The 25,075-nt window shown below is 31.7% G+C and overlaps 1 protein-coding gene across 6 annotated transcripts in view; it reads left to right on the top strand.

Moving 5' to 3' along the window:
* LOC123703430 (ankyrin-3-like) overlaps nucleotides 1–25,075 on the top strand; it is a 153,804-nt gene that overhangs the window by 101,944 nt on the left and 26,785 nt on the right. For 5 of the 6 annotated variants that reach the window (XR_006752993.1, XR_006752992.1, XM_045651421.1 and 2 more), the window contains exons 18-19: nucleotides 24,227–24,307; nucleotides 24,628–24,799. Coding sequence is in view for 4 of the 6 variants with exons in the window: in XM_045651421.1 (XP_045507377.1) it covers nucleotides 24,227–24,307; nucleotides 24,628–24,799 (253 nt within the window). In the remaining 2 variants the exon portion in view is untranslated. The remainder of the gene's footprint in view (nucleotides 1–24,226; nucleotides 24,308–24,627; nucleotides 24,800–25,075) is intronic. The other variant, XM_045651420.1, reaches the window with a different exon arrangement.

Consider the following 25,075-nt stretch of genomic DNA (forward strand, 5'->3'; position numbering starts at 1 on the left):
GATTGATATGTTGTTGTGAGAATTAGTTGAGATTGAATTTGAAGGAATGGTTAAACTGTTGATTTAGGCTGGTTGCAGAGCTTGACCGACCGTCAGTGCGTACGTCAGTCGCACTTATCATATTATGTATGGAAATTCATCAAACCTTTCATAGCTAGACCGACCATACGCACGCGTATTGTCATGTGCATTAGTGTCATAGTCATACAATTGCTGATGCGTATCGTCAGGACCGACGGTACGCACTGACGGTCGGTCAAGTTCTGAAACCAGCTTTAGATTTTTGCTTTAAATTATATTATGATAGAGCTTTCGTAAATTAAAAATAAATAAAAGAGAGTCTATCATATATGTAATTTTTTACTTTAGAACTACATAGTAACACATCAGAAGTATATAAAATGCTTACATTGAAAAGCAATGAGAAGTTAGTTGCAGTTGCAGTCTTTCTGTAGTCCGTTTTATAGATAACAGACATAGCAATAAATTCATAGTTTACGCTTTCAAAACAAAATAAAACCATATAAGGCAAAGTGCCTAATAAAAACTAGTATTATTAAAAATCGTATTGTTTTCTCCTATGACATAAAATCACACGGCATAAAACATTCAGGTCCCTCGAAGCCTACGTTTAGACCTTAAACGGTAAACTGCCTAGACCGGTGTTAGTCGCTCGACTGGTCTACTTCCTTTGGTGAATTCATCCCAATTAGTCCATCGATTGACGAGTAAGCGATGTTACGACTTAACGGTGCTTCATTAAGATGGATTGAGGAATCGTATGCGGGTGAATGCGTTTGTATGAGATTTAATGCAAGACAAGTTTTAAATTGGATAGGCTAATGTCTGCGTTTTTAATTATGTATGTGGGATACCTATTGTTCTTCTAAAGTAGAAGTTTCAGCTTCAGAAACAAATTAATACCTTATTGACTCAAAAATCAATTAGTTTAGATAGAGATTCGAACCGCTGGAACATGCTTCCTGAATCTGTGTTCCCCGATGAGTACAATATGGGAGTCTTCAAGAGGAGAGTAAACAGGTACATTCTAGGGAAGCACGCTCCATCTTAGGCCACATCTCAGCTTACCATCAGGCGAGATCGTGGCCAAGCGCTTCCCTATCGCACCATAAAAAAAAAGATAGGTAGAGAAGTTATTTCTGAAATTTTCAGCTATTTAAAGTCCCGTTTAATTTGATTTAGCGTTTCAGAGATTAGCCGCAACAAACCGACAAGCAATTTTTTATACTTTTTATATAATTGTATGGTGTACATTTTATAACAGATGCAATATTACATTGCATCGTAAGACTGTATGTTTGTTGACATAGGCTTCTTTTAATAATAGGGCTTAATGCTTGCGTGAATTTAGTCACGCTAAGGCCATGTTAACATAAGTTATCTATATTGGCTTAAACCTTTGCTTGCGTGGTATAAAAATACTTACCAAGAGATTAGTATAATTGTTATTTAATAGGAATTTTGTCACATTTTTGAATAGAAACATATTTGGCGCGTTGAGAGTAAAATTTCGAAGTCGTATCATGGCAATACCGTCACGCCATAGAGTAAGCTGACGATTTTTTTATCTTTGAATCTTCCCACAGAACTAAGAAGTTTCATTTCTGACACGTGTGCTCGGCACACACGCTCTTTTTTTAAATTAAAAATGATAATAATATCGTCACGATATTTTTTTTGTATTTACATTGTTTCAAATGTTTACATTTTTAATTTTAAGATTATGCAAAATTCTCTTTCAACACTTTGGTATGCAATATTTCATATCGCTCCAGTTAGAAAATCGATGAATGCAATTAGCGATAACTTCTTGCTCATAATTGAGAGGCAATTATGGGCGAATAGGGTCATTTCGATTAATTCATTAATAACTAAATTGTGATATGCTTTGCATTCATTGACCAAGTTACATGTTATTTATTTATTAGCTGTCCCGGCATACGTTCTGCCTTACTGTTATCGCTTAGGGGTATGTAAAAGAGATGTTGGCCGCTTTTCATGCATTTCTTCCCGATATGCACACAAAATTTCAAGGTATATTAATATATATTATGTATGTGGGATACCTATTGTTCTTCTAAGTAGAAGTTGTATAGTTAAAATTAACTATACATGGAAAAGTTATTATTATATACAAACCAAAACATTGTACTTTATACTTTATTTGGCGGTCTTATTACTTAGTGGTAATCTCTTTCAGACATCTGTATAATTGTTAGACATTGTTACTGTATTTTTAACCGACTTCAAAAAAAAGGAGGAGGTTATCAATTCGGTCGGTATGTTTTTTTTTATGTATGTACGCCGATTACTCCGAGGTTTCTGAACCGATTTACGTGATTCTTTTTTTTTTTCGATGCGGGATGGTGTCGAATTGATCCCATAAAAATTTTATTCGGATAGGCCCAGTAGTTTTTATTTTATGAGCATTTTTGTCTGTATTTGTAAATGTTGCAAGTGCAAGTTTGAAGTCGGTTGTTTTTAACGCAGTTATCACTTGTTAACAACTAAATATAATGCACATTCGTTCAATGGCTTTTTAAAATTAAATCTATTTCTAAACTGTAAATGTTATAACCTTTAATCTTAATGCAATGATGCTATCATTTCCTACCTCCTATTATGTATTATGGATACAGCGGATTTCAAGTTCATCAGATACACGCAGTTATACATACATATGTATGTAATATATATAATTTACGTATAGATAGAGCAAGAGGAAAATAGAATATGTCCATAAATAAACGCCGTGTCTAATTAAATTTGTCTTGCATTCTTGTATTTAAGAACACGGTAAATTAAAGTTATTTTAAGATAAAATTTTCCATCCTTGACTTTTGTTCAAACCTATATTATTATGTCGCTATTATCGATCCTAGTTCAAAGCGCATAGTATAAATAGATATTTGAACATGATAGATATGCGGTATTGCGTTAAAAAAAGCTCTATTTTTGTTATGAGACCGAAAAGATGACATGTAGGATGTATGTAATGATATACAGTATGTATATTAAACCAAGAGCCTATAATTTATCGTCAACTTCACGGAAAAAAGCTTAGTTCAAGTAAACCAAGTATTTCTTTTAACAGTCTTGCCACAAACAGGAAATCCTTTGCGGTCACTCTTGTAGAGTTATTTATTAAAGCCTTACGAAAATTAGTATTTATTTGCGCGCCATCTGTGTTCGTATATGGAACTAATTCAGAGCCTTCACAACTTGTTAGTGTGTGGTTCGACCGCTTGTCCCTAGATGGCGCAACGGTTATATTTTCTACGATTCCTTGTATTTTAAAACTTTTTTTAGAAATTAGTATAGGATAATAAAACAACATGTGATAAAAGAAATGAAAATTTTTACCAATTGAATTTAAATTAGGTCCACTTTGTTGTGAACACTAAAAAATACATTAGATTTTGTATAAGTATGCTGAAATGGATTTCTTGGAATTCAGGGCATATTTTCCCTATCATCCAGTTTTCAGTAGGTATAACAAAAATTGTAGGTGTTTTATGCTAAGACCAACTTTTTGTCTTTGCGACAAGAATTTAAGTAGGTATCTCTATTGTATACTTAGTTTTTTTTTGAAAAAATATGAATTATCTATACTTACTAAGTGCAAATAAACAGATTTGATTTGATTTGATTTGATTTGATTTGATTTGATTTGATTAAAACTCTACATAATATGTAACTTTATTACAATTTATCATACGCCAAGTGGAGCGACAAATAGGTTGTAAAATTAGAATCTGTACTTTCCCTAACGCCTATTTTGAAGCTACTTATTACGGTAACGTAACCTGGCGTAACATACGTGCATGTCTTTAGGGCTTCGCCACATTACAATCTAACTTAATGTAACTGTCAGATTCGGTTTATAATAGTATAGAAAGTAAGTTTTGTTCGCGTGGTCTATAGATACGTGGTTTAGTGGTTAGTAACCTATGTTCCTTGTTGACTTTTGAACTGTATCTTGTCAAAAATACTTTTTTGTATGATAGAGCAAGCAACGGTGCATTAGGGCTAACTGATAAAATTAGTGGTCACTACCCATATTATGTTTTGTTAGTTCTTTCTGATCGAGGTGTCAGTATTTTTAAGTTTCATGTTAAATGTATAGGTAGGTTTACTTAGTAGTGTCTCCTAATTGTAGATTATACCCGTTTGGTTAGGTCAATTGCTGTATATATAGAGGCAACCAGAAATAATCCTGCATTCACATTTATTTCTTAGAATATAAATCGATTTCAAGATATATAGCAACGAAGCTTTGCGTATTTCCAAGTCGTTATAAATTTTCCAGACTATTTGTGCTCAAATAGCATTACATAGTAATGTGGCTTCACCTTTAGGTATGCACTCGTAGCTATGAGTTCACTAAGCCGATCTCTTTTGCTAAATTCGATAGCAAGTGATATGTTTGGTTATGGTGTCTCTATTGCGAATGCACCGCTTGTGTAAAGATTTAATTAGGTGTCATAATGTTTACTATTACAAGTTAAAATTAATTATTTTAGAATTTTTTTTCTGAGAATTATTTATAAGGTAGGTATAGGCTATGCTGAAAGAAAGAGGTTATAGTTGTTCTGGCTTTCGATTTCAGAGTTTCGATTGATTTTAATAATCGTTTAGGTAAGTAATATTATATTGTATTGGTTATCTGCATCACAAATAGCCAAATATGAACTAAGTAGATACTTATTTTCATGAAAGAATAACATATAGGCAGGTAAGTATAAATAAATCAATACAATACACATTTATAATAGAAGTAGGAAGTAGAGCATTAAATTACCACATACTAAAAAAAACTTTAAATAAAGATGACTATATGATGACTAAAGATGTCTATAAAATAATGAACGAACGAAGATAATTGCAACGTAAAGAATAAGAAATCGCATTAATAGGCTTAAGTACCTATAATATATTTATATCGTATGAGTTCTATTTTCTATTTAATCCTGTTTATAACAGAACTTGGCGTACGTTCAAATAATATCCTGCTGAATTACAACAGTATATTATATTATGTAAACGTAAGACATAATGGGTATCGGCAGACTTCCGTCTAGACAGGATAATATGCCAAATTGTGTTGAAAACGCTATTTTTTATAAATTTTCATTCCTGGTATAGCCTAGAATAAAATCTTTTAAATATCATAAACTAGCTGCGCTCCGCCGTTTCACCCGCGTGGCTCCGCTCCTGTTGGTCTTAGCGTGATGATATAGAGCCTTCCTCGATGAATGGACTATCTAACACCGAAAGATTTTTTCAAATTGGAACAGTAGTTCCTGAGATTAGCGCGATCAAACAAACAAACAAAAAACTCTAGCTTTATAATATTAGTATAGATTTGATTTGTAAATGAAGAGGATATTTGGTACTGAGTTATACAAAACTGCTTAGGGGTAGGTACATAATATGAATGTCGCTTAAGTGGAGAAGTCACAATAATGACGAATAACATAGATATTTCTTATGATAAAATAAAATGTTTTAACTAATGAACATTAACGGAAGGCAGAAAGATTCTCTATAATATATTGTCGTCAAATTCGTTTGAATATAACAATTAAGTAGTTTTTACTAATATTTAATGTTACCTAGAATGTTCCTTTTCACAAAAAGCCTTGAGGTAAAGTTCTTAAAAGCTCTATCAAATGAAGTTCTACTTTCCGAAAACGATAAATAAGTTTTCCCATAAATAGTATCATTTATAGGGCCTTAAAGAGCCTTCAAGGCCGTTAATACTGGGTGTAACAGGGAAATGCGTGACTGTCTATAGTTTAGTATATTATATTATCTATGTTTATTATCAGTTAATTTTTAATTTTTTGCGCGAAATCTAAACTTATTCCTTCAAATAGGTGATAGATGCGTAAAAAAATTTAACGAAGTAGTACCTTATAAAGCTGCAGACACAAAAAAAAAACTAGAATTATTTATTTAATAGTATTTTCTTGATTGTAACACGGATCGATGAGAAGGTTAAGTATAAAGCCGTTAGGAGGTTTCAGAGCAGATTCTGTGTAGAATTAAATATAAACATGACCTGGTTTTAATAAATTCGAGTTTTACTTTTATTGTAAAAGCCAAAAGAAAAGGATTTTAAAGACTACCATATTATGTTGCTGATTTTGATAATTTGATCATTTTGATTGTGATGGAAATGTATTTTTTATTATTTTGTTATTTTTTATTAGGTTTTAAGGAAATATCTATAATTTAAAAATCACAGAGTAAAATACATAATTATCTCAATAAAAAACGAGCCACTAGGCAATATAAAATAAAGTTGAATTTAACATTTTTACATATTGATACGGAAGACTCTATTGACGACGTAAAAATTCCTTTGTAATGATAAAATCAATATTTGTGTAACAGTTTACACTCTGACAAACCATTCACTACCTACTACATTCTTCCATACAAAAAAGTCTACAAAACTCTATAGTCTATACCTATCATATTTATAAATACATATTCCACAAAATGAAACATACATAGGTACTACCTTCTATACGAAAACATATATCTCACATAAGGATCTGCCCTAAATAAAAATAGCCCCAACAGAAGGCTATATACGTGAAACCGCAAAAGCTTTTTATATCGATTAGCGGTCCCGATATAGCCGCATACATTCGAAACACTTCAAATATAAATGGACTTATCGTTTTAGTATCTGAATTACTTAAATATTTTAATATCCTATCGCGTAGGTACATGGGCACTGTTTCGATATAGGTTATTGATTTTTACGTCAAGTTATTTATCAGTTCAGTAGAGTAACATGTGAATAGATATGTTTTGTACGTAGTTACGAGTTACGTGCATTGGCATGTGTATTTCTTTAATTTAATAAATACAGTTGTAATTTTTTCTTTGAAACCATAAATACATGCCAAGTCCCTTACGAGCACGCGTTAATGTCGCATTCATATAACTGTGTACGTAATTTCACATTAGACCAACTTCCCGAAATAATAATTAGGCGAAATTAACATTTCATTTAGGAAGTTCCCGCGGACGGAATATTAATCCGTGTATTGGCCTTGATTCCCAAACAGGCGTCCCGATTTGGCGGACAGTGAGCTCACGCGCCGCGCCTCGTACCACAGACGATAGACGAATGCTTCATTGTTGGCTGCCAGTATTTCCTTTCGGACGCGGTTGCAGTTAGCGTTGCTAGTCCGGCACTAGTTACCGAACGCACAGCTGCAGCGCGCGCCTTCGACTCGCTATAAAAAAAAAAATCGCCGCCCGCGTGTCTACGCCCGCGTAAAAAAAACAATTCGCGCGCGCTTTTCGCTGTCAAAACAAAAATGGGTGTTGTGAAAAATCAAAATAAAAAGAAGGCGAAAAAAGATACAGTGAAAAATGATTTGAATGGAAAAGTTAAGGATGCAGAAGGGAAAGTGAAAAAGAAGAAAAAAGTGTCGTGCCTACAATGCTTCAAGTCGCCCGATGATGGTAGTTACTCTATAGTTTTTTATGTTAGCTATGCTATGTGTTTTCTATGAAACACGCGATAGTGTTATCGGAAATAAACCTCCATTAAAAACGAATTTGTTCAGGTTCCTGCGGAGAAAATCAATGCCATGTTTTCATGAATCTTGCTTTGAATTTGCGCTCTAATGAAAAAAGATCATTGTTTTGTGCTTGATGTATTCAAAACAGATTGACTCGGAAAATTAAATAGAAATCTAGAAACGTAATTAATTACTTAAGCAGAATTATTATAAATAAAATAATTATAATAAATAGTACCTATACAATTTAAAAAACTAAATTTTCCTGAATGAAAATTAACAAAATGCTGACTTCACTGCATTTTAAATCTGCAAATATGGATAAAATAAATATTGTAGCTTATAAAATACATACCTATTACAGCTTTTTATATGCTCTACAGAAATCTAAAGAACCGTACTCATTGCTAACTATGCGATATTGAATTGATATTGAACGATTGTTTTGTTGAAAGGAAATTAATTTATTCCGTTACATGTAGATTGTAGATTTAATTTAAATCAATGAGGTTATTTACCTATATGAAAAACTAGTTTTCCGCCCGCGGCTTCGCAGGCGTTTTTAAAGAAAAACCCGCGTAGTTCCCGTTCCCGTGGGATTTCCGGGATAATACCTATCCTGTGTGTTAATTCAAGTTACCCTCTATGTGTGTGCTAAATTTCATTGTAATCGGTTCAGTAGTATTTGCGTGAAAGAGTTACAAACACACACACATCCTCACAAACTTTCGCATTTATAATATTAGTAGGATTAGGTTTCACAAAGATTATTTCATTAGGACATGTTAAAGATTTCAAATCATAATAACACACAGTAAAATATGTAAATACTTACGATCGTTAAATCATGTACCTATCGACAATTTTAAAGAATTCGAAACCCTTTAAGACGTTAACCTGACCTTAATTTGATTTATTTATTATAATACCACACATTTAATCAGGTTAAGGTTTTATGTTAATACATTTTTAATGGCAAACATAAATAAACAGACAAAATAAACCGCCACATGTTAAAGCAATATAGTTTATTAAAACTTGATTACATAAACAAACGACATAATATTTTTCGGAACAATTTTAAATTTAAACCCTGCTACGTCTTTAAATAGTAATACATAATGCCTTAATACTTATGTAAATTCAGACAATAAAGTTCATTTTTATAGTAAACTATATCTGTATTATAAAGATTAGTATTAAAATGATGTTACTTTACACATATTGATAGAATATGTCATGTCTTTAAGTAATGACATAAATTAACAAACTTATTAACACAGATTTAACTTAATTTTGTTAAACAATATATTACATATTAAGATTCATTACAAAAATAAACTTCCTTAGCACGTGGCTTTGTGAAATTTATTTAGCCTTCAATACTTCTTATTGTTATGAATTTCAAATGTTTTAGTCTATGAATATTTTAAATTTAATCGATTGTCTATTTGTAATAATAGTATTTATGTAATCTTTATTACAATTGAATTAAAATTATGATCCATAACGAAGCACTGACGCAAGCTTTATTATTTCCAAGAATATTTTCTAAAGCTGAAGAGTGTGTTTACTTGAACGCACTCATTTAAGTTACTACGGAAACGATTTGAAAAATTATTTCACTGTTCGATAGCCCATTTATCGAGGAACTCTATAATATATCATCATTCATCACGTTAACACCCATAGGAGCAGAGCAATGCGGTTAAAACCGCGGAGCATAGCTAGTATTAAATACATAAATACAATCATATGCAACATTTATATGTACTGAATAACATGAAATTAAAAGGCATATGAAAAGGGTCGCCTTAGATCTTAATACAACTTCATAACTCGACAGAGTTCCGCATGCTCATTTATTACATCATGTTTCTAAACGCAAACTCATGTTTAAATATAAAATTTGATATAAAATTGTGTTAATCTCAAAAACAGTCCGAACATCGACCTATATTGAATGTTTACGTTCCGAATAACGTTAAAATTTCGCTTTCATAAGCAGTGGCATGGTGTATAGATACTGGAGTCATGGTCAGTGAACAGGCGGTAGCGATTTGCGGAGAGGATATCATTTAATTTAGATCATAACACTATTTTGTGTGTCTTGACGGTGTATTTACTGTGAGTGATGTACTGTTTGTTCATTTGGAGAGATTTATTATAACACATGATTTGTATATACCATGCATATACAAATTCTTGTATTGTAATACAATTTGCAATAGTACTTCATTGAATCGTCATTTTATGCGATTTTGCGAACATTTGAAACTCATTCTTTAATAGAAGCGGTAAAGTTAATTCCAGTGTCACTTTCTGGTGTTTGATTAGTTCCAATTGTAACGTTAAAGCCCGATCATCTTCTTCGTAAAGAAAATCGATCAGTGAAACAGACGCATCTACCCTATAGGAACTGTGTTCACACATATTTTCTTCTTTCTATCACTGGCCAGTCACACATTCCCATCTTCATATTGACATAGCTAGTTTTTTTTTTCTTCTTTTTTATTCATTTAATTTTCCCGCGTTCCGCTTTTCGCGCCACCGCTGCGCGTAGCCGCAGCTCACAACCACTGGTATCTGACGCACGCGAGTCAAGGTTACCCAAATATGATTTACATCATCACACCGCATTTGGACTGTGTGACCGCACCTGAGATGATCTGAGGACGCTGTGGGTAGATGCTTGTGTTTACATCTGTATAATATTATGTGGTACATTGTTTAAGGCAAAGTTTTGTTCACAACAACTCTATAACAATTAACAAATATTATATAGGATTTTATACATTAGGGGTCTATACTCAATAGGTATACATTTCTTGTATGACTGTACCATTTTCTTTTTCAATTTATACCAAATTAGTACCTCAATATGTTCTGTGAGATCGAGAATGTTTTTTTTTTTTAAATAACGACCATCTTCTCGACCTCACCTTTGTAATACCCTTGCGTTACAGGTTACCATTCCAAAGAAAATCTTAAGAAACGTTAGGTGGTTTGTAGGTATGTTTGTAACTATTTGTAGAAAATAGCTATGACCTAATCCAATAGATAGACCGATCCCTTCAGTAGATCAATACGTACTTCACTATTTTTAGAATTGTAATCTTTTTCTTGAAGCACGTGCTACGCGTATTTTTAAATGCCTCTTCGAACATTTAAAAAATAGGTTTAAAGATTAGGAAATATATATGAATTATGAACTGAATAGCTTACTAACTTTGTCAATTACCTATCGTTTTTTGTGATAAAATAATATAGAGCGTTTACTGTTTATAAAAAATTATGGAAAAGCCAGTTAAAGGTTGAGTTGAAAATCAAATATGTATATACGTACAATGATCACAATTCAATGTAACAATTTAGGTACCTACCTAAAGAATACGTAAAATATGTTTATATACGAGCGAAGAAGTATGCCAAAATTGCACCATATTTTACTCATTACAGAAGCAATGAATTTCCAATCGGCCTGAAAGAACTTACGCAACAGTATAGTATCTCAACAATGAATAAAGATTACAGTAGAATGGTTCTAAGCTAACATGCGCAGTTTAACACCAATTTACATGTGAGATCACTCACACAATGACTTGGTTGTGTCAATAAATATGGCCTCCCACCTGACCTCTGCAGTGATTCACAATTTTGAATTGCGTCTTAATTTTAATTTTGACTCATTTGGTGAGATGTTATTGAGATATGAATGTGAAGAGGAAAAGTATACTTTTCCTGGTCATTAAAGGGGTCAAGTCCTGGTCAAGTTGGGTAGTATGTGCTTCGTGAAAGAATAGCGATCTTAAAATGGAATTGGTATTCAACATACCCAAATTATTCTAGTCAAACATTAAAATTACTAGCTAATTTCTTGAAAGATACATTTATTGAAGTTATACTTCTTTTGGCGCGATGGAGAAAAATGATGAGAGTGAATTTTTACGATGCCCGCGCACACCGACACCTAAATTTAACAGGATGAAGTTAGTTCTAGGTGGTATGAAAATTGATAACTATGTTCAAGTTGTATATTCTAGTATTTTTTCCATACGCCAAAGAAGTATAACTTCTAACGCGTGTACATAAGTACACACATTCTTTTTTTTATTTATTATTGTCATTATTTATGTGGGAAAAAGAAGATACTTATATGAATCTGATAAACTCTACTAATAGTTTAATACAATAACAATAATCATTCAGAAGTTATGTTTGATAAAAGATATTTTTGTTACAAGATAAATTGGATATTCGTAACATAAGAGTAATAAATAATGAAGATCCATTGCCTGCAGGAAACTTATGAATAAAAAAGTGATATATGTGCTGTTAGGTTTATAAATAATACAGGAACTACTCGTATAATGTCAAATTAATTGAACAAATGAAATATTTGACATTCGTTTAATAACGATTATAAAAATAAGTTATATGTATACTTTTATTGAGAAATTTTTAAAGTACAGAGGTAGTAATAATTCTATCTCTTGGCGGGATGATCGAACATTTTCTATTCGTAAAATAAAAATCTCGCATTTGAATGCTATAAAAGTAAATATATCATACATAAGTAAATTTTTAATTTTCTAGCACAATAATGTCAAGTTTCCTTTGCTAATATTTTTGCATAATTAATAAAAAGCTTGTGAAATAATATAATAGTGCTTTCTCACGTTTTGAAGTAAGATCTAAAAAAAAATGGATAACATTACAATGATGAATGCTACACGAAGTTTTTCTAGTAGGTATTGAGTAATAGTTAGTCAGTGATCTAAATTCTTTGTCATGAATGAATGAATCGGTATTTGCTAATAAATCTTATTAGTTAATTGCTTATTCCATATTGTTATTATAAATCTTTTGTTTTTTTGTTTTGTTTTTATACGATTGTTCAACAGGAGTTCAAATTTCAAGCTTTAATGGTTCAAGTATGTAGATTTGTTGTATGAAAAAAAGTAGGTGAAACAATTTTATGTTACCGATACTTATGAGAAATTGCCTTTATAAAAATGGTAAATGATAGTATATGGTAAACATATTGTTGTTAAGAAAATACCAATATAAAACCATTACCGCAAAAAATTAATAAAGTAACTGTGATAGAAAAATTCTCGTAGCAAATAGGTAGTAATTAACATGAAAAAAAGTTAGTCTGTTTGAATAGTTTATTGTGAACTAAGTAGTACTTTTAGACCAAACTTTGAAAATCAATCATGTGATTAACCTTTGATACAAGTACATTATTCAACCTGAACCAATCCGGTATTTAGACGATATTTATATAAGAAGGTATATTGGTTTTCGCCTGATGTATTTGTCTTTTCTATCCAAATATTTGAAAACGTTTATAGACATCTATTCCTATATAAAAGAGCATATCGACCCGTTAATGTTTCTTCCGAACGTATTCATTAGGTTTTATATATGAGTTTCGGAAGCGAAACGCTTAATAGCAAAAGTTCTATGTTGGTAGTTGCCACTCTAAAAACTATGACCTTGTCAAGGTAAAGCTAATTTTTGTTACGTTAAGTGGTGGAACGAGGAATTATGAGAAATGTCTAGTTGGATTTAGTTTTGTGGAGTAATGCAATCTATCAATATTTTAGTTTCGTTAATAGTCAATAATATGTAGGGATTGCTGTACCGAGTGATGAGATATTACCTACGTTCTTTACAAATACATATTTAATGATGCGTGACTGCGTGATTAATAAGACTGCAATCGATACTAGATAGATATTCAAGTCTGATTCTGAAACGAATAATAATTAATCTACATGTTTTTCATTAAAATGTACTAATTTTCTGGTCATAAAGTACCTACGTGTTATTGATATTGATACCTAGCGAGATAAGGTAGATAATCATATTTTAAAATATAGAGATTTCTTAAAACGTCTGATATTCTCAACATCCATAACACGGTATGTAAGCATCAATTGATGTACGAGCAATATTTGGCAGTGATTGAGTGTAGTACATGAATTGTGATTCAATGCAGCAACACATCGTATGGCGATGTGACACTCCGATGTTGTATTGATTGATAGGTTACTTTTTCTAGATAGTATTTTAATTAGATCAATGTTTGGTTAATTTCAACAACAACAAAAAAACGATACTATTATATTAATTTAAATCATTTTTTTTTGTTTAGGACTTAAATTTATAATTTTGATATAGGTATTACGTACGAGAAATACAGCGTTACCCGCCCTGTTCAAAGAGCTATTTTACAGTTCTCTAACTACCTAGTTGGACGTTGTACTGTGCCGTTTGTCATATTTGTCGTAAATAAAGTTCGGCCTAATCAATCAATTAAATTACGTCATTCAATGAACACGCTAGTCATTCAATTAAAAAGAAGATTCAACCAGATGAATGCGACATATATACAACTTACGTATAATCAAGAGAGCAAAATACTCTTTTCAATAATTCCCGAGGTTTCTGTTAACAATTCAACAAAATTTACAACTATTATAAGCTCTATTTAAAATAATAAACTTTGATTTTCAAAGATTTTGCAATATTAATATGCTAGATTATTGATAATGACACTTATCTTGAAGATGAACCATTTATAGGTCAAGTTGTGTCGTGTATATCAAGGAAAAACTATAAGTATTTGTATTAAAATTATCTTGAACTTTTTATCTTTAAGCATATATTTAGAAATCTGATAAACTCATGTCAAAAGCAATTTTCAGGTTATTTCAATGAACAAGTGAACTTTATGCTAATTTAACACGTAATATTACTTGTTACCTAGAGACTTAAAATAGGCTATTCTTTATTTAGGTCTTTATATTTTCTTACATTAACAGTAGTAAAAAATTGTGATAATGTCTTATTTGTGTCCGACATTCCCAAAAGTTAAAAAAATTAAAAAATTTGTAGCTTACTTACAGAAAATAAAATGCACTTATTTAACTATTTTGCTATTCATTTTGCATATATTTACTAACTACATATTTGGAGCAAATTTAAAACGTTAATTACATGTCCCGCAGCCGGAGGCCCCAAAAGAAACTCAGATATACTTAGTAACTACATTTAATGACTAAAATGATACTTTTACACCCATGTCCGCACGATGCGGACCGGAGTCAAAGAATGAATTTATACATTATAATAATTATAAAAACGTAAGCTTGGATGCTAACTAAGGGAAATCGCACCCACATTCTATTCCCGTGCGAACGGCGTATTCAGCAGTTTTGTATGAAGGCAGGGCCGTAACTCCTCCCGCCGAAGTTCAGCTACCATTTTTGAATATTGTGAAAAAATGTTGCTGGAAGCTGGGGCTCATCTGCTTCCTCATCTGCTCATCTGTGGTCCTCTATAAAGTATGTGTCGATCTGCGTCACATCGTGTACCAAATGGCCAAAATTAAGACTGCACCAACCAGAATTATGTATATAGGGATAGTTGTTTGATATATTGCAGGATCCTTTTCTATAGCGATAGGGGTTTCTTCCAAATTAACTGAGTTGAGAATTGCGTATCTTGTATATTTATTTCTAATGTCCTTGATATATGTACCGCGTATCTTCAGTCAGTGGCTGTTCCTTAATTTTGTCATTTACATTATAGATCTTGAAATTCTCCGACTCGAACATACATCCAGTAGGTATAGTTAATAAGAATGTACCTTGGAGTATCACGAAGTCCTCTTGTTGCATTTATAGTGAGATTTTAAATGAGCGTGGTAAATATAGTAAGTAATGTATTATACTTCGGGCATTCAGCCTCTATGTACAAGAATGAGTTACTGTTAGTTGCTATATAGGGATAGGAAGGGATGAGGGCCTGCCTAATCTTATTTGGAAAAATAGCTAAATGAAATAAATCAAGAATATCTGTAAAACTAATGGAAATTTAAAAATTATTACAATTTGCTTATTTGAAAAGTAGTATCCAGGCTTAAGTATATTATAATATTCCCTATCTTTTAATTCTTATATTTTATTCTAATTATAAATGTTACCTAATTTCTTAATCATCTCCCTAACTGTTTCCATAACTTACATTGAATTTTAACTAACTTAACATATCTAATAATTGTCATTTAATTTTTTTAAAGAATTGAATTAATACGAAATTAATTTTCTATTGATTTTCCACTATCTGAGAAAGAATACTATGATGGCCTTTGATAAATCATTAGATGATATATAAACTGAATGCTGATTTTTTTGAAAAGCTTAAATGAAATTGATATATTTTATAACATCATTATAATCCAAATTAATACCTGTAATACCTATAATGATCGATCCTAATCTTCACAGTCAGTAAAGCATAGTGTGTAAAGTTCGGATCATATGTATTGTATAGTATGTATATACCGATAAGGCGATTCACTATAATTTTAATACGAATAATTCTCGGAATAAAAGTCAGGGCCGTACTCAGGTGGATATAATTCGTGCATATTCATTTCACGCATTTTAGAATAATTTTGTGTTAAAGGTAAACCTCTAACGGGTTTCGAATTAAATTCTTTTCTATGTTTGTTACTAATTATTAAAATTATTTTTATTCTTTAAATAAGATGCATTTAATTCTTCGTACATAAATTCTAATGATGAAATTAAATTAAACTAAATGAAAAATTTATTCTTCGTACATAAATTCTAATGATGAAATTAAATTAAACTAAAAGAAAAATTTATTACAGTTTTTAAACGTTTTTTTTCAATTGAAATCGGATACATTGAATTCTTGAACCTAAGGCCTCCTATGAACCGCGAATAAAATCTTAAGTAGAATTATTATATATTTTTTATATAAAATGTATGTTTTGCCTCTATGGTGGTTACTACTGAATCATGAAGCGAAATGTAAGTCATGAAATTAGGTAAATTTATTCAATTTATCATTGATTAAGAAATTAAGCTATTCACTACCTTCAGTAGTACTTATATAACTTTATAACCTAGTTAATAAGTATATAATCTAGTTAATAATATAATTAATTTTAAAGTACTACTATTATCTAAAACTAGTCCACGAACAGCCTAACTCAATGTAGTGCTCTCGGGAATTAGACTTTCACGGATGGAAAATCATGGAAAGGAAATTAGGACTAAAAAAATAGGTATAAACTAGTAAAAGGAAGCAACACAGAACTATTCTATGTACTTACCAATTAATCTGGTTACTTTTCGGGATCGATGTTTGATTTAACCTCCAGGCCGCAGAAACCGTAGATTCTGGATCCTCAGCTCCGTAGCGATAGCAAGGTCGAAGCTATCTATGCCACGTTTTTTGAGGATCCTACCGACTGCGCCAATTACATGTCCCGCAGCCGGAGGCCCCAAAAGAAACTCAGATATACTTAGTAACTACATTTAATGACTAAAATGATACTTTTACACCCATGTCCGCACGATGCGGACCGGAGTCAAAGAATGAATTTATACATTATAATAATTATAAAAACGTAAGCTTGGATGCTAACTAAGGGAAATCGCACCCACATTCTATTCCCGTGCGAACGGCGTATTCAGCAGTTTTGTATGAAGGCAGGGCCGTAACTCGTTTAGTCCGGTTCATGTAAACAAACAAACAAACTAATACGTATGTATAGGTACATATTAATTCGCTTCAAGGGCAAAACAGTGGAATAGTCCGTGATTACAATCATTGCGCCTGTCACCTGCCACATGCGTAACTGATGTAAACATTTTGATATGATTGTGCTTTTGAAACAATTACACTGTTTACTAACATGTGTTGTGTTCGGTACAGTGATTTTATGTATGGTTATGGTATATAGCCTTGACCGTGGTTATTGTTATATAAAATAGTACTGGCTTGATAGTTGGAAGCGTTTTGTACATGAAAAAATATTTATAGGATAAATGTAACGTAAAATAAATAGTAGAGTCTATAACTAATCAGTACATAGTATAAAACAAAGTCGCTTTCTCTGTCCCTATGTCCTTTTTGTATGCTTAAATCTATCAAACTACGCAACGGATTTTGATGTTGTTTTTTAATACATAAAGTGATTCAAGAGGAATTTTTAGTATATAATTTATTACGATTTAGACAAAGCGGGCGAAGCCGCGGGTGGAAAGCTAGTATTATATAATTAAATAAGCGATAAATTATTACAGAAGATTTATTAAGCTAGAATTATGGTATTTGATGGTAATTAAATAGATAATTTTTAATCAGTATTAAGGCAAACAAAAAAATTATGAAGAGGGTCTTGAAGCGTTCTTTTTATTCTTTTGATTTAGAAAGAATAGAAGAATGAATCAACGGCATAAATTCAGTTAATGGACTATGTTCTTACTTTACAAAAAATATACAAATGTCATATCTCGCGAATCATAAAAATTAAATTAATAACAGCTACGAATTCCTCCGAAATAATATGAAATAGGCGAATTTAAAACGTCTGACCAATAAATCAAACGAGAAATACACTCGTAAATGTGTCAAAACCTAGAATGACATAGCGCAGGCTGTGAGCTAGTATTTCTTTTATAAAAGATAACAAATGCCAGCGAATTAAACTCGAGGTGAGTTATAATGGGTTTATTTGGGTTAAAGGATATATTAATTAAGAACTACAGTTAGTGGACAATGACAGAGTTCAACGCTATGGATGCTATGGGCGTGATTATAATAATGAATGAATATGTTTTGTAAAAATGTATCTTCGCAATTACACTCTTAATATTATGAAAGACAAAAAATTCAAAAGTAAAATTTTATACTAGTACTCTACAATTACACAAACACATACACAGACGTGTATGATTCTATATATCCAACCCAGAGACGTTTAATTGTATTGTTTCAACGGTAAATGTAGGTACTTAAAAATTTGTTGATGTAATTTATTTTTGCATCTGCTTAATGTCTTACTATACAATAAACAGTAAAATATTTGTATAGAAAAGTATAAATAAAGGGTCAATCGCACAATTATAACGCAATCGTATTTTTCGATTACAGCTGTTTCGACCCTACACCGGAATTATGAATAGTATGGAAAACTATTTATATACTAAGAATTAATAATCATTTATTATAGTAATAATACAAAATGATTGCTTCGATTTTTTAGTTTAATTACTAATACAGTTATTTGAACTTGATAACAACGAACCAATTCATGTGTTCTTTAACTTTCCTACACGCAATTTAAACATACTCTTCTCGTTATAAATACGGTATTTATAAGATTTATTTAGCTAGAATTAATAGCAACGGATCTAAAGAGATCTAGATCTAAAAATGAGTAGTATTTTAGAATACACTGACCACTCAACTAATCACTCGACTCCTTTCATGTTCGTTAAGATATCAATTAGTTAATTTCTTTTTATATTCTTTATATTCGAACTTAAAAATCAATTTCATTGACTAAGTTGTGATGACCACCTTGAGATGTTGTTTTTTATATTATATAAATTATATGGGGAAGGAACTGATATCTTTAATACAAGTTACCTACTCGGTAACCTAGCAAAGATGCCAGTCTCGAACCGTTGATTGATATATACCTATTATTATACAATTACCACCATATGGTAATAATATGTATTTAGCTCTAAGGTTAGGTTAAGTTTGATTGTATAAACGAATTTGAATTTGAATATATAAGAGACTAGAGAGATATTCAGATTATGTCATATATGTATGGATAAAACTCTTCTCAGCTTTCCTCGTCTTTCTTCTGCTTTTTGTCATGATTATGTTCTGAATAAAAATAAACAATTTAATGTAATCATGGAAAATGCAGTAAACACCGACAGTTATTAGTATGCAGAACTGGTAAATATTACCTACATTAGTTTTAATGTGGTGATGTCAACCCTCTACATAGAGTGATTATGTAGGTGGAAGCCAAGGTGCGGTGTTGAGATTTCATATAGTTATAGCTTCTTTTTATATTATACGATTTCAAATGGTTTAGGATTGAGAACACGTTGTATATAATCAGTTTATGCACTTATAATGTATTAATAAAACTTATTACACGGAAAAATGAAACGTCTCTACGTTTACTAAGCACTGAAATAATATAATATTTTTTAAAGGTATACTTAACTTATTCTTCATTTTAATTGTCTTTAGTATGTAGAATCATCTTATAAAATGATCCATTCAATTAATATTGAAATCGACTCTGATTATGCTTATTAGCGACTAGCGAGGAAAGAAATATTTTTAACTTTACTAAGACAAAATATATATGTCGCAGGCAAATTGTATAATCTCACCGTTTACAAATGCTCGGCATTTTGTAATATGTCGAGAATTCGTAATCAGAAATTTATGTTTGGATAAGGGGGTGGGTTAGGTTAGGTTCGTGTTTTTAAAACTACACAGAAATACCACCCCACTTCGTGGGGCTCCGTCGGCTCGCGACCGTCTTTTTGTAGAATTTTGGAAAAAGTAAATCCTCAGCATAATACAAAATGCCGAGCATCTGTAAACTGCGACATATACACGGCTAGTGCTAGTCTCGTAAATAAAGTTATTTGCGGCGTATTTATAACCGAAATATCTTCTCTATACTTTTTGCGTTCAATTGTTTTACGGTACACTTTATTAGCGATGTTCTTGCCAAAAAGATTCATTCACAACCAAAATAACAATGAGTAATCAACGAAAATACAATTATTTTGAAGATCCCACTCGTGCTAAGTGATGTAAGAATGAATAAGACATTGTACTTCGTTATTATTCAGTTTTATGTCTTTGTTTGTAAAGTTTATTTTTATTTATTTTAAGTGATTTTCTAAACTAAATTTTGTTTTCATTGAGTGACGAGTGAACTCAGTGTTTCTTTAATTAGATACAATGTAGGTACCTATCATACAATTTGGACATCTATACTAATATTATAAAGCTGAATAGTTTGTTTGTTTGTTTGAACGAGCTTATCTCAAGAACTACTGGCCCGATTTGAAAAATTCTTTCGGTGTTGGATAGACCATTTATCGAGGAAGGCTATAGGCTATATATCATCACGCTAAGACCAACAGAAGTGGAGCCACGCGAGTGAAACCGCGGAGCGCAGCTAGTAAATTATAAACACATACGAGTTTACAGTTTTCGGTACTTGTGACGGGTTCTAGCACAAAATGTACCTAAAATTACATATTTCGATTATGGGTTTTCCGTAGTTTTTCTCAAATGATTTGAAAATAGTTTTACGGTACCCTCATAAGTATTGAAAACTAGCTGCTGCGCGCGGTTTCACCTCCGTGGCTCCACCCCTGTTGGTCGTAGCGTCATGACACATAGCCTATAACCTTCCTTGATAAATGGGCTATATAACAATGAAAGAATTTTTCAAATCGGACCAGTAGTTCCCGAGATTAGCGCGTTCAAACAAACCAACAAACAAACATACATACAAACAAACAAACAAACTCTTCAGCTTTATAATATTAGTATAGATAAAATCTTTGAAATTACGTGTTAGGTAAAACCCATTCATTTGATTTGCATGCAAGTGATGTTCTAATGCAATCAACACGCATGTGTAGTATCTAGTATGTACTATTTATATACTTTATATGTATATATTTTTATGTCATAATTTGTTATTTGTACTAGGTACTTGATAGCCACTTAGGTTCAGTGATAAACGTAGGACTTTAGTAATGAGCGGTTCTGGGTTTGATTACATTCGTAACAGTAAATATTGAATCGTTAAGATACAGACTAATCACTTACATTCCGGTAAATCAATTACAAGGATGTGAAATAACCAAAAAATATCCTAACAAGAAAATAGCGTGGTACTTTACATATATCAGTAAAGTTTAAAATAAAATAGTATCTATTAGGTACTTATCTGTCTATGAATGAATTTCGTACTCTTAATTTAATTTTCTTTTTTATATTGTAAAACATTGCGAAAAATTGCACTAAAATCATAACATCAAAACATTAATCACTCCAAAGTTTTACATCAAATTTAAAAGCAATCTATTCCCGATGCTTGACTCATGTGCGAATGAAATTACGTTCTAAATACATTCGATATGTTAAATAATAGCACGGAACGAATTATCGCTCATTCGTATAAATTATTGTGAAATCTTGACATTGGTTTGTTGGACGACCTTGGTATGATTTCAGGGGCGATTCAATGTACATTGTTTTTCCATCGAGAGAAATAGGTAGATATACTGTTTGGTTTTCCTTAAGTCGAACTAAAGTACTCGTCTGTAAGAATTCCGAAGCTCGTTAACTTTAAGGTGACTGCATTTTAAGGAAAAAGTTTTGGTAGAGACAATTTTATGATACATTAAATTGACTACCATTATTCACCCTTGCTTCTAAATAAAAAACTTGATTTGATATGTTACAATCTGGGTTCAAATAACTTATTATAGTATGAACTATGAACTACGCTAAATTAAATTTCCACTATAATTCTATTAACATTGACCGGACAACCTTACTTCACCGTGATTTATATAACGCACATGTGATTTATAATGCTTTATTCAATAGAAGTACATAGATAACCCATTAATGCCATTATAAAGGGAAGACCTACGTGGATAAAGATGTTAATTTAAGAATTGCGACGAAAGCATTGCTTAGAGTTCATCATCTCTTTTAGATAATTGACTGGTCTATCAACTAATATATCGGCATCTTGTTAGCTAGCTTATTAAAACTTCGTTTTTTTAGAAAATGCATTTTTCTATGATTAAATAATCGTGTTAAGTTCTACATTGCTGAACTCTTTTATTGATCAAATTCGTCGCCACATTTATTGGAATGCAGGTTTAATTAAAACTCAGATTGATTGCGTCTGAAACGCATTGTAAAGTCTTAGTTACGCCAAGATTTTTTTCTATATAGCTAATATTGTATTAAATGAAATGCAAATCAACCGAGTATTTAACGAAATAACAGTCTTAATTAACGATCATTCGGTCAAAAAATGCCAAATTAAGGGCAGTCAATTACAATCGGTAACAACTTAAAGAGCATTGTGAAACCATTGAGAAGTTGATGTCAGGTAGAGTCAATTGGACGCCAACGCGTGACCTCATGCACATCATGATTATGCAATCAAAGATATACGTAGTACTAATTGTCACACGTGGCAAGGAGCGTGTAAACATGCGATGGTCTGTACATTGATAATATCGTAATTTTAGACGTGATACAATCGTAGGTATTTAATTATCCTGCTGAGTAAAGATGTTGGCTGATTTGTTCAGTCTGAAGGCAATTGATTTTGCAGTTTATCATTGGAAGAGTGGTATTCTAATTATGATTATGATTGCTAATGTGTATTAATATTTAATACGTAATTGGTCGTCTTCTCGTACGTATTTGAATGTATTTATCGCGGTGATTATTTGTTGTTTTCGTATTATAATGTAGATTTGTCGGACGTTGGATGACTACTTTTTAATACATTTATATTTCTATGACATCAAATTATCACTGAAATTAATAAATATGTTTTGATTTCCATAACCTATGGTAGCTTTATTGTTTTTCATTGCTTAAATATAAAGGGCAACATTGCGTAAAAAAAAACTTTATTTCCTACAATTAACATAAACCAATGTGTAATAAACACAACAAACTTTTAACAATATCCAATGCCTTTATATAAAAAAACAGACGCTTAATCAGAAGCATTCAGCATTCAGGCCTCAAATGAAAATGATATCAAGATAGTGCCATATAGGCACTTTGGTCAACTGCCAAGGTTCTAAGTTTTAGTGAGAAATTTTTAATTGACGTCAGGTCGAATTTATTGGCTTCATTATTAATTTCATTTTATTACGATCGTTTTATGAATAGTACCTATAGAGTGATAGAGTATTTTAGCGAAAATAATAGAATGCAGATAAAGTATAATGTGATTACTACATACGGCTTCTCTAAAAGAAGTACCTTCTGTCTGTACCAAACCTTAACGTCAAAAATTCTTCAAAAGAATGCAGTGATTATGGTGGTACTTTATATAATTAGTATAGCATGTATAATATCAATAAATAATTGGTGATACACATAAACAGATTTACTATTTTATTATCTTAAAAAAGTTCTTGTTTTTATTTATATAGTATTCACGCTAGGTACAAGACAATTCGGACATAATACTCAATTTTAAATATTTAACGGTTGCACATTACACAATTTGTAATTATATTGTAGTTTAATTCATCTGTATCCACAGTCATTGCACTTAACTGTAACAATTGACAAAATGCAAATTAACTTGCATTTACATAAACCATTTTTAGAGACACATGAGATAGATATACACAAATATATGTTGTCCCTTTCTAGCATATGGCAATTCGATCCTTATTATATTCATTCGCAGGAACTTTAGATTCGTTGAAGAATTTATATTATACATATTCCGTTATAATGCATTGGTTAAACTGATAGTATTGAATAATGCATTTTAAAGTGTATAAATCGATGAATGAAGTACATAATAACTGGTACGATTATGTTCACGAATTAGACTAAATAAATGAAGATCACTCACAATTAGTTCAAAGAAATGTTACATTACGAAAGTCGAAACTGTAATCATTTTTTGGGACGCCAGATAAAACGTCAATTAAAATCTTATAAATCTCAATAGAGTGTAGTTTTTAAATATATTTTTCTTTTTGTTAAAGGTGGTGTTGAGGGTAAATACAGAGTGGCAGCCCCAGAACTAATGCAGGACACATTCATGAGTGATTCAGAGGATGAGGGAGGTAAGCATTTAGTTACTTTGATAACTTAGGTCAAGTTAATTCAGTGTAGAACATCTTTATGGTATGCCAAAATTATGACCATTCAGGAATATTGTGCTTTTACTATAAACAAAATGTAGTATCTAACGATATAGTTTAAGAAGAGTAGTAGTAGTCTCATGTATTGCAATGTATGCTGGGTTGTTTCTTTCTTTTTAATAATACTCCCGTTTCAAAAGTAGAAACGGGATTTCCAGTCCGGAAACAACAGCCTTATAAAATAAATAAAATGATTGTCGCGTTTCATTATGTCCACTATTGAATGATTCTCTTCCTACCAGGAGAAGTGGAATGCCCAATCCAGCAGCAGCAGCAGTACCGCTACATGAACAGCGAAGCGGGCACGCTGAACCGCGCCAAGCCGCTCGAGGACAGCGTGACGGACGGCCACCTGTGGCCCAGCAACAATGACAGCAGAGTGGCCACCATCGAGCGGCAGCCGCTGGACATCGGGTGAGTGCAGACAGCAGCAGCAATACGGTGATACAGCAGCAGAAGTGCAGCGATACAGCAGCAGCAATGTGGTGACACAGCAATAGCAGTGCCGCTACATGCACAGCGATGAACCTACCCTAATGTAGCTTTGTGTTTCAGGACAAATTTCAGGCTTCCCGATACAGTACATATAAAAGTTTAATATTTAAACTATAGAATTAACATTTCTTATTTAATATTACTTCAGTTATCTAAAAACAAAGCTACATCAGTCCACTGCACTTATAGTACGTG

Source organism: Colias croceus, chromosome 26, assembly GCF_905220415.1.
Source record: "Colias croceus chromosome 26, ilColCroc2.1".
Lineage (NCBI taxonomy): Eukaryota > Metazoa > Arthropoda > Insecta > Lepidoptera > Pieridae > Colias > Colias croceus.